At 65.0% G+C, this 10,497-nt stretch overlaps 3 protein-coding genes across 3 annotated transcripts in view; 1 reads left to right on the top strand and 2 right to left on the bottom strand.

The window, feature by feature from the left end:
• Positions 1-4,811: 4,811 nt before the first annotated feature.
• Positions 4,812-6,804, bottom strand: EMIHUDRAFT_446206 (hypothetical protein). Its single transcript, XM_005762718.1, has 6 exons — positions 6,756-6,804; positions 6,298-6,602; positions 5,690-5,848; positions 5,560-5,623; positions 5,318-5,418; positions 4,812-5,216 (listed from the first exon to the last, which is right to left on the bottom strand). The coding sequence occupies exons 2-6, from the start codon at positions 6,586-6,588 to the stop codon at positions 5,037-5,039; spliced, it is 795 nt and encodes a 264-aa protein (XP_005762775.1). The 5' UTR covers positions 6,589-6,602; positions 6,756-6,804; the 3' UTR covers positions 4,812-5,036.
• Positions 6,805-7,329: 525 nt separating this feature from the next.
• On the bottom strand, positions 7,330-8,296 carry EMIHUDRAFT_248432 (hypothetical protein; the record flags this gene model as incomplete). The annotated part of the gene is made up of 2 exons (XM_005762717.1): positions 7,330-7,743; positions 7,787-8,296. 2 exons carry the CDS (start codon positions 8,294-8,296, stop codon positions 7,330-7,332), a joined length of 924 nt encoding a protein of 307 aa, XP_005762774.1.
• Positions 8,297-9,782: 1,486 nt separating this feature from the next.
• The window catches only part of EMIHUDRAFT_120591 (hypothetical protein), a gene marked incomplete at both ends in the record, with an annotated part of 4,744 nt that continues 4,029 nt past the window's right edge, over positions 9,783-10,497 (top strand). The window contains 3 exons of the mRNA XM_005762716.1: positions 9,783-9,954; positions 10,112-10,170; positions 10,241-10,488. Coding sequence (XP_005762773.1) covers positions 9,783-9,954; positions 10,112-10,170; positions 10,241-10,488 — 479 coding nt within the window. The remainder of the gene's footprint in view (positions 9,955-10,111; positions 10,171-10,240; positions 10,489-10,497) is intronic.

Below are 10,497 nucleotides of genomic sequence, written 5' to 3'. Positions count from 1 at the left end.
AAGACTTGTAGCGGAACCGACTCCGCGAAGATCGCGCGCGCGTCGTGAATGCGGCGCGCGCGCGATCTCTGCTCCCGGGCACGCCGGTCGCAGTGGCATGGGATCCCAGGCTCAAAACATCGCTCAAACAGCGAGAGCGCCGCGCTGCTCCTCCTCCCGCCGCCGCTCCGCTCACCGAGACAAACTCGGTGCCGCCGTTCTCGCCGCCGCCGCCGCCGCCGCCGCCTCGCCCCTCGCCTCCGTCACCGCCGCCCTCCATCTCGCGGCGGCGTCCCTCTGACATGGCGCGGGCGCCTCGCTCGCCGGCGCCTCGCCGCTGCCCCCCTCTCGCCGCCGCTCCGCTCGTGGCCGCCGCCTCCCCTGTCAATCCCGCCGTCCGCACCACCGCTGCCACCGCCTCGCGCCTCGCCGCCGCCGCCGCCGCCCTCCCCCTCGCCGCTGAGCGGTGCTTGGCGAGCCTTCTCACCCGCCCGGCGGCGCGCTGCGCGCACAGCCTGTGGGTCAGCCTGTGCACACTCTCTCCTTCTCTGTACTATCCCGCCGTCCGCACCACCGCTGCCACCGCCTCGCGCCTCGCCGCCGCCCTCCCCCTCGCCGCTGAGCGGTGCTTGGCGAGCCTTCTCACCCGTCGCCCGGCCGCGCTGCGCACAGCCTACGGCTTTACCCCTAGGAGCTAGGTGCACACTCTCTCCTTCCTCTGTACTCTGACTGCGCCGCCGGCGCCGCCACGCATGCAGTTGGGTGCTTGGGTCAGCGGCGTGAGCCGAGAGGTGGCCCACCGCTGACAGCGCTCAGCGCGGGGGGGGGGGGGGGGGGCCCCGCGCCCACACACGCGCCCAGCGGCCAGCGCAGCAGCACGACGGCTCCTCTCGCCACCCCACGCGCGGGGGCGTGACGTCTGTAGCGAGGCGACGGACGGTGGGACGGTGTCCGACCCGTTCTGGGGTTTTCATATGATGCCGCTCTACTCGTATCGACCAATAAAATACCGGGGGAGGCCTGCGCAGCCTCTAACTATTTCGCGGCGACCTCATGCGTCAAATCCGCTACGGCAGGCGGCGGCGGCGCAGGACGAGGCAGAAGAGAATGACGCGACAGAGGAGGAAGTGACAAGGGAGAGAACGACGAGAGTGGGACGGCCGCGAGGTGTGGCATGAAGGTTGCAGCGAGAAGCGGCGAGAGACTGCGAAAGGAGATAGGAAGAGGCAGACCCCCTAGGGTGGGCGACGGCTAGCGCATCACACCCCTCTCCTTAAAATCCCTGTGTGGTGGCGGCGTGCCGTCCTCCCATCCCTCCCTTGGGTTGTCTGTTTTGTTTCTTTCTTTCTTTAAATCCGCTAGAGTATCAGATAGAGCGCTTTCGAAAAGGCCGGGGCAGACCACCCCTCGATTTTTAGCTGCAGCGCCGGGCAGCAAGCGTTGCTTGTCTTACAGTCGTAACATGGGGCAATGACATCGATCTACAGCGCAGGCATTGTCACGCGCCGGAGGTAGAGTTCTAGCCAGGTGCGTGGCGCGGCGGCGGCGCTAGTTGTGCGTGTGCGTGTGTTGCTCCCAGTGCGCGGGGATAGACGAGTCAAGAGGGCCCAGAGTACTTAGCCCCGCAACGCGCAAAATTTTGGCTAGGAGCAGCCGCTGGGGGGGGGTTGCGCGCTTGACTTGGTGCCGGGCCGGCAAGAGTTCCAGGTTGCTGGGGGGTTGCTGCTCCTGCACGCGTCGAACATTGCGTTCAGGCCCGCGTTGTTGGTGCAGTCTATGTTCGGCACGCTTCTGAAACCGAGGTAGTTACGCACGATGATCCAGTTTGTGCTGAGCTTGAGGCCGGAGGGCTGCAGCACAGGCAGATCGTCGAACTCGGGCCCCATCTCGTTGTTTGCCATGCCATTGCCAACAACGACGAGGCTGCTCAGGTCGAGCTCCGTCAGGGCATCTAGATTCTGGAACCTGAAACCAGCCACGAACTGGAGGCTCGGGAAGCTGATTGACGTAAGCGATGCGACGTTTGTCACATACAGATTGGTGGTGACATGCGTCAGCTTGGGGGCGCTGAGCGAGGTCAGGCCTTTTTGTGTTGGATTTTCCATCGTCGTGGGCAATGAGTTGCTCTGCGGCGTGTACATGAGCATGTTGACTGTCGTAAGCGCCTCAAACGTGACGTCGGCATCGCCGTCCTTGAAGGAGATGAAATCCAGCTTGAGACTCTCGACCGAGACGATGCCTTTCATCGCATCGCTCAGATCCGCCCCAGAGACGTCTTTTCCCCTGAGTGTTAACAAGTTGACGTGGGACAGAGTAGACAGAACAACCTTTGCGGACTCCATCTGGGGGCCCGGCGTGCAATCCACTATGGATGGCGCTGCTTGACTTCCGCCAAACTGCCCATCGATTGAATGGGTGCTGCCTCCAAAGGATTTGATCTCTGCCACTTGGGTCCGGAGCTGAGTCACGTCGGCCTCGAGCGGGTTGGGGCACTGCGGATAGGTCGTGACGTGTCAGTATCTAGATGGGCGCACATGGGCGCTCACGGCACTGACTAGGCCGATGCATGCAAGATGGGAAGTGTCCGCCAGTGTGAGTGCGCGTGTCTCGTTTGCACCTGGCCGATGGCCGTGCAGCAAGCCGTTGACGTCTCTGAGAGGTGGCGGCTCTGGTATGGCCAAAATCCCGCCGAGGGAGTGTTGGCGGGGCCCTCGAGTGCGGCATTCCGCGCCTCGATCACATTCGAGTGACCTCCCCTGCTCGCAAGTACCCCCGGTGCCACTCGCTAGGGAAACGAAGCCTGTCCAGCCCTTTTTGGAACAGTCACTGTTGAAACAGTCATTGCTGGAAGGCAGAGAGCCTGTTGTAAACTTTCGGGCGACCGCCCCCTCGTCACACCACCTGAGCTTGCACACCGTGTCGGCTTCCAACTGCCCCGTGGACGTGGCAGACCGATTCATCGACCCGTAAAATCTGTTGGTCCAGCCGAAGTGGTTTGGGCAAATGGGGTGGTCGGGGACGCCGTCGCTGTTGCAGTCAACAACCTCGGCCAAGCGCCGCGACGGGCGCCCCAAGGAAGCCTCGACGTCAGGGCCTGCGGCGAACCTCGTTCCGCCCGTCTCTCCCGATTCCACACCCGCGGCCTCACCGGCGGGCAGAAGCAGCCCGCCGGCGGCTTCCAGCCGCTGGACGTGAAAGCGAGAGAAGACAAAATTGACCGCGTCGCCCGACGGCACCTCGTACATCTCGGCGGAGCCCTCGATCGCGCCCTCAGCCATCGCACTTGTCCGGAAGCGACCTTCCTTCGGGTAGACATCGCGCTTGCCTACTCAAGACAGGAACGTGAGCAGCGCACATCCTAATGTCTAATGTCCGTCCCATGATGAACAGATGCCGTTGCGAGGGCCGGGCGTCGAGAAGCTCTGTCCCACGAGCCCTGCGGCGCGCACAGTGTGGGATCCGGGGCGGGCTGGGGCGGGGCCGGAGGCATGGATTCACGAGGACAGTGCGACAGAAGTCGAATCAGGGCAGCAGAGAGCGCACCGTGCGTCTGCCTGGGCGCAAGCTTCGCGCCGCCGACCGCGCGCAGTGAGACGTCGAGGCGGTGCATTGGGCCCGCCAGGTGGCCGAAAACGTGGTTGCCGCGCACAGTCGCTTGCCACTCCGGCGTCGTGAAGGTTGCGCTCGAGTGCTTGACCTGGACGACCAGATTGCCGCAGGACCGCGACCTGCCGGGGCCGAGAAAGAAGGCCCGCTTGCCGCAGAAGCCCGTGACCATATTCAGGCCAGTGTTGTAGGCGTTCAGCTCGTTCGCCAGGAAGGCCGCGTGGATGAGCTCGCCTGCCTCTCGCCCGGTCTCGGCAACGATGTGCACTTCTGTGATGAAGGATCCGTCCACAGTCAGCGCGCCGTTGTGGAGCGTGAAGGAGGAATCCTGCGCGGTGGAAGCTGTGTTGAGGGCCTGCCACCTGCCAGAGGGTGTCGTACGGCCATGTGCTGGCCGGCACGCCTCTATCTTGATGTTGACCGCAAAGCCCGGCGCAGAATGGAAGCTGTACGTCGCGCTGTGGCGGTCAACGAGAGAGCGTGAGTATGGGCTGCGCGGATCATTCCCTACACAGTGCACCCTCGCCCGTTGCGTCCGCGAAAGTCAGCACGGCCGCCACGGGCAAAGTGCAGGTGGGGGTCCTTGACGCCGTCGGCATCGAGGCACTCGGAATCGGATGTCTGTGTGCGTCGTCGCCGCTCTGAGTTAAAAGGGACGAGAGCGCCACGGCCGGTCGCTTTGAGCTGATCGATCTCAGCAGTCCGGGCCGCATCCCGCTTCTCCAGCTCCAAGATCTTTGCGTACATGCGCTCCATCTGCGAAGCCTGCAACGCGACGCGCTCCTCCAGCACCAGGCGCGATTTCTCTGAGACATTCTTGTCCCCTTCAACCGTGGAGCTAGCAACGAGGCCGAGAAGCAGCATGTGCCTTGCCACGGCCCCGGGGGGAGTGGGCAAATCGATCGCGGATCGGGGCCGTTTTTGACGGGGACGGCCGCCCAATGGATGGCTTCGTTCCCTGGGTAGAGGCTTTGCAGAGAGTTTGCGCCGCGGCGGCCGCGGTCGCAAAGACCAACCGTATCCCTATCAACACACCAAGCGAGCTGTGAACATGCTCGCACCCTTCAGTGTAACACGTCCGGACGTGGGATGACGGGGCACACTCGCGGGAAGCGGTCTCTGGCACGGACGGACGGACGGGGCCCACGTCCTGTGAGCTGTGCGTGACTCGCGTGTGTGTCGCCTCGAATCGCGAGGGGATCGTGGCGGCGATCGTTGGACACGTCTTTTGACCGGACTTTCGTCTCTCGCTCGATACATACACGAAATACACAGTAAACGAGCGGTGTGTGAGGCGAATGAAAGATGTGAGAAGGTCGCGTCCGACCCCAGAGAGCAAAACGCCTCGCCCGCGCCCTGCTCTCGCCAGACTACCAGCGCGCCTCGTGCGCCCGCCCCCACCTGCCCCCTCCGCCGCCGCCCCCCCGCCCGCCGCCGCCTCCGCCCCTCCCTCAGTCGCGCCCTGCGATGTCGTCGTCCCGCTCGGCGAGCGCTGTCAGCTGCGTCTCCAGCTCGTCCGCTGACAGCCGGGTGAAGGCGAGGTTGTCGTGCCGCACGACGCACGCCTCGATGTCGTTCGCCTTGAGGTCGGCGCCGAGCACGTTCTGCAGGCAGGCGAGCGCGAGCTGCACCTGGAGGAGGCGGGCGGGCCACGGACGTGTGTCGCGGACATGTCCTCGCGCCTCAGAAGTGTCCTGGACGCGTCCAGGACACGCCGCGGGCCGAGCTGCACCGTATCGTCGTGGCTGAGCTTCGGGTCGACGGCCACGTTGGAGCCGGCGGGCGGCTTGAAGCGCTTCTCCAGAAAGTTGTTTGCCTCCTGCTCCTTCGCACCTGCAGGGCGGGGAAAAGACGGCTCGGAGACGGCTCGGAGTTGGCTCGCCTCCCGCTCCGCCTCCGCAGTCTCGCCTGCGGACGTGCTGCACTACATCCCCCCCCACATCTCCTCCATGTCTCCCCCCCATCTCCGCAGGCCTGCGGACGTGGCCTTGTAGCCGACGTAGTAGCCGGCAGGGTCACACCGGAAGAGCTGCGGCACCTGTGGGGCGGCGACGAGAAGGCTGGGAGACGGCTCGGGCGGTCTTGCCGGAGCAGCTCGCGAAGCCTTCTTCTCGCCCTCGACGTCGATGCCGATGATGATCATCGCAATGCCGAGCGGGCGCATGTTTGCGTGCTGCGTGTAGACCTGCGCGGTGTCGGCGGCTCGCTTTGCGAGGTACGAGACCGGGATGTCGTACCCGTTGTTGAACTTGAACTTTGCCGCCTGCGGTCGGAGGGGCAGGGGAGGGTCGGAGGGGGCAGGGCCGGAGGAAGGGTCGGAGGGGGGCGGGGGCAGGGGCGAGGGCGCGGGCGTGGGACGGCCGCGGTGCGGTGCAAGCAAGAGCGGGGCGCGCGCAAGCGTGTGAGGCGAATTCCGGCCGCGCGAACCCTCCACGACCGTCCACGGCCCCTTGGACCCAAAGGCAACTCCCGCGAGGCCACTCTTTCCCCTCGGGGGCCCTTGCGCGGGCGGCGCCAGAGTGTGTGCACTTGCGCGGCGCCGTGTCGGGCAACCGCTTTGGTCGGCGCCCCGGGGCCCTCGCGCGGCCCACTGGCCCTCAGATTCGCTCCTCGCAGGAAGAGAGAGAGAGCTCGCGCAGTGAGACTGTGGCGTGTTTGGCGGAGAGACGAGCAGTCTGTGTTGTGAGGCGTAGCAGCGGCTCTGGGCGTCACCTCCTCGCGCAATTTCTTGACGGAGGCGCGCGCGTCGGGCACGATGCCCGTCATGACGAGCCCGATGTTGGGCGTGATCGCGTACATGTTGGTCACCGACTCGGGATCGTACAGCTTGTCCGGCACCTTGCGCTGCGTGAGGACGACACACGAGTCGGCGCCCCGCACTCCGACGGAGGTGAGGCCCGAGGTCTTGATCGCCTTGAAGGCGTACTCGACCTGGTAGAGGCGCCCCTCGGGCGAGAAGATGGTGATGTGCCTGTCGTACCCCGCTGAGCTGCCCCGCGCCATCCTCTCCTGTGATCCTTTGGCACGATCGGCGTGTCGGCGGGAGCGGCTGCCGCCGGCTCGCTCAAGGTGTGAGACGGCGATACATGTGCGCCGCGTGGCCGGAGCGTGGTGGCGGGGCGCGGCGAGGAGAGGTGGGTGCGAGTGTTTGTGCGGCGGGCGCGCGCGACCTTGTTCGGCGCGCTGCGATGCCCGAGCGGCGCTGAGACGAGCAGAGGGGGCCGAGACGTTCACAGCCTCTCGAGGTTCTCGAGGTGGATATCCTTTGGCCGCGTTGGGTAGCACAGCCTTGTTATTGAGAAGAAAATACCGGCGGCGCTGTGCGCTGGTCTGTGAGAGGTTGAGGTGCGAGCCCTGGAGGCCCTGGGGATGGGGGGAGACTACCCGCGGGCCTAGAAGGCCCGCGCGCAGGGCCAGGGGGGTGGGACATTGAGACCGGTCATGATACATGAATGAGTGCGCGACACGCATGTTGCGAGCACCCCCTGCTTCAGCCAAGAGAATTTCTTTTCCTTCGCGCGAGCTGCTGCGCCGCACTCAGCCACATCGGGTGAGCGCTCGGCCGGCGCACTCTCGCCGCCGTGGCACGCACACGCCTTCTCCCCCACACCGCGGCCGCGCGTTCTCGTGGCGGCTCCGCGCCAGCACCGCGCCACGCCGGCTCTCTCCGGTCCAGAGACGAGAGCCGTCGGCGCTCGCGCGCGGAAGCCCTTCTTGTCGCTCTCGTCGAGAGCGTTTTGCGTTCTAGCTGGCGCCCGCCCGGCGTATGACCACGGCTGCGCCGCACACCGCCGCGGCGAGGCCGAGCCCTCCCAGCAGCCGTCCCGCGGCGGCATTCTTGTCCCTGATCATCGTCAGCGCGAAGGCGGCCTCCCCGTGCTGGCCGATGGCGGCCTGGAAGCTCGGCCGCTCCCTCGCGCGGGCCAGGTACGCACGCACCCCCTCCGGCAGCACGACCGGCGCGGCGCCGTACTCGTTGCAGCGCTGCACCCACTGGAGCTGCGCCACCGCCACCACGTCCGCGCGGCAGAAGGACGCGCCAAGCAGCCACGGCCCGCCATTCCGCTCCAGCTGGGCGTCGAGCCGGTCGACGGTAGCCTGGATGCGGGCCTGCACGTCGCTCAGCGACTTTGTGAAGTGCTTGGCCGACATGGCGGCCTGCTCACAGGAAGAGCCGTGAAGAGGCGCCACTCACACGCACAGGTGCCGAGCCGGGCGAGGGAGTGGCGGCCAGCTTCTTCTCATAGATGTCGTGCAGGTCCGGGTTCTCGGACTGGAGGCGGCGGATCTTGCGCGTCAGCATCAGTCTCTTTGCCGGCGAGCGGACCATCACCTTGAGCAGGCGGAGGGTGGCCTCGCCCGTGAGGAAGGCGAGACTGCCCGGGCACTCTGCGTAGAGCAGGTCGAGCAGCTCCTTCTCGTTGGGCGTCTCGTCGGTCCCGTATGCCCAACTGACGATGCTGCGGCTGTCGGTAACAGTCTCTCCGGCCGCAGTCCTCAGCGCAGGGATCTGGCCCGCCGGGCTGAGCCGCATGTACCATGGCGCGAGCTGCTCCATAGACGGCATCGAGACGTACTGAGACGTGAAGCGCACGCCGCGCTCCTCGAGCGCCATGCGCGCGATCCCAGCGTAGTACGAGTTGACCGTGTCGAAGAGGACGGCGTCGCTGCAAATCGACGGAGGGGAGGCGGCGGCGCAGGTCACGGGCATCAGCGCGTGCGTCCCCCGAATTACCGGACTAGGATACCTAGGTCGGCCAGGTGTAGATTCTTTTTGCTTGGGCGGACCTGATGCTGAAATTCTGCAAAAACCTGGCCGGCCCCTGCCCTGCCCCTACCTACCTACCTACCTACCTACCTACCTACCTTACTTATGGGAAACTAAAAAGAAATCATATGATGGGTGAAGGTGGCCAAGCTGCAGAACATGTGCGGGCCAGCGCCTATGACGCTCAAGGAGTGAGGCGCGGAGCGCCGCGCGCGGAGCGCGCCCCGAAGAAAATTTTGAGGGTTGTGGAGGGCTAGATGCGGCGTACTATCTCTATTTAGAGTTTGACTCACACGCTAGGAACCACTCGGCCCACCCACAGGCCCAGTCTCAAGTGGCAGCGCTCCGCGCCTACCCAGCGGCGCGCTCCGCGCGTGCTTTCCAGCGGCGCGCTCCGCGCGCGGTGCTCTGTCTGCGGCAGTACTACTGCATCTTCCGCAGCTCCACAGCAGGTATCAGCAGTGAGTTCATCGCCAGTTATCTGCGCCTTCCGTTCGTCGCTCTCGTGCTTGATCGTCAGGCCGTGCTCTCACGTCCGCCGGAGCTACCTTGGCTATCGGAACCATTTTGCAAGTTTGCCCGCCGACATGTCCCGGTCCGGCTCAGTCAATTCAATGTCGCTCGGCGCTCGCTGGCTCCGTGGATGCTTGTGCTGCTGAGCAATCCAGGCGCACCTTGGCAACCGGCGGCAGCGACTTGCGGCGTCAGCATTCGAACGGTTGTGTTGATTTGCTCTTGCTCCGCGGTATCTAGCCGGCGCGCTCCGCGCGTGTGTCTAGCTAGAGCGCGCTCCGCGCGTATGTCCGAGTAGCACCAGCGCGCTCCGCGCGCACCATAATCTCAGTGCCTATATAGCCACTAAAAGCTCGTTTCTGCAGCTTGGGAAGGTGGGGTACTATATCAACTAGAGTGATGGTTGGTGGTACTCTCCTGCAACCACAGTCCTTCCTGTGACATGGCAGGCCACTCTCTCAAGCCCTACAAGCATCACATCACCCATTTGGGGAGGGTTGACATCGTGATTTCCGCGAAAAATTCTTTTTCTGCTGTGGAAGAGGGAAAAACCCGACGAGAGGGCCCAGACCTACCCTACCTACCCCGGCATCAGGTCCGCCCAAGCAAAAAGAATCTACACCTGGGTCTGTGGTGGCAAATCAAGACACAAGAGACAGAGCTCACACAGAATCACAGCGGGGTGGGGGTGGGGGTGCGGCCGAGTCGCAATTCCTGGTTTTAGGTATGTTGTCGCAATTCCTGGGGTCTTGGCGTCTTGGATTCTTTGTTTGTCCGGCTTGCCCGCTACGTGCGGGCATCGACTCTCTCGAGGTCTCGCACACGAACGAACAAAGGAACCCCCCCCGACCCCCCCGGACCCGGGACCGCCGGCGCGGATCAATTTTGGAATTCTGCATCCTCTCACAGCATATTCATGTCGTTGGTCTCGCCGCCGCCGCCGCCGCCGCCGCCGCCTCCCGCCGCCGCCGCCGCCGACCCACCTCTCAGCGTCGACATCGTGATCATTGGCGCGGGCCTGTCCGGTCTCACCGCCGCCGCCTACCTCAAGAAGGAGGGCATCGAGTCGTTCCTCGTCGTGGACGAAGGTGGGCAAGGCCTGAGTGCTTAGATGCAGCACAGCCGTCCAGCGCCCACGCAAGCCGCCGCCTGCAGCGCTCCGAGTGCGGCAGCACGGCCCTGCCAGTGCATGCGGCGAGTGGCGTAGCTGCGCCTGCCTCCGCCACATTTCGGCACGCCTCGCAGGCGCTGTCGGCGGCACGTGGCGCGATCACGCCTTCCCAAACGCCGGGACCGACACCGAGGTGCGCTTGTCCCGTCCTTCCAACGCCGGAATCGGTCTCGGAAAGCGGCATGCTTGACGTGCATGTCTAGGTGCCGACCTACTACCCATCCTTCCTGCCGACGCCCGAGACGTCCTCGCAGTATGGGAAGCGCGACGAAATCATGTCGTACTTCAAGCGCGTCGCAAAGGAGCAGATCGGCGAGCACAAGTTCCTGTGGGGCGTCAGCGTCGCGTCAGCAAAGTTTGATGGCAGCTGGTGGGCGCTGTCGGACGCTTCCGGCACCACCACCCTGCGGTGCCGCTTCCTGATGCCGGCCATCTACTCCATCTCCTGCAAGTGGCCGCA

Source organism: Emiliania huxleyi, assembly GCF_000372725.1.
Source record: "Emiliania huxleyi CCMP1516 unplaced genomic scaffold EMIHUscaffold_666, whole genome shotgun sequence".
Taxonomy (NCBI): Eukaryota; Haptophyta; order Isochrysidales; family Noelaerhabdaceae; genus Emiliania; species Emiliania huxleyi.
This window is presented reverse-complemented; position numbering and strand designations above follow the sequence as displayed.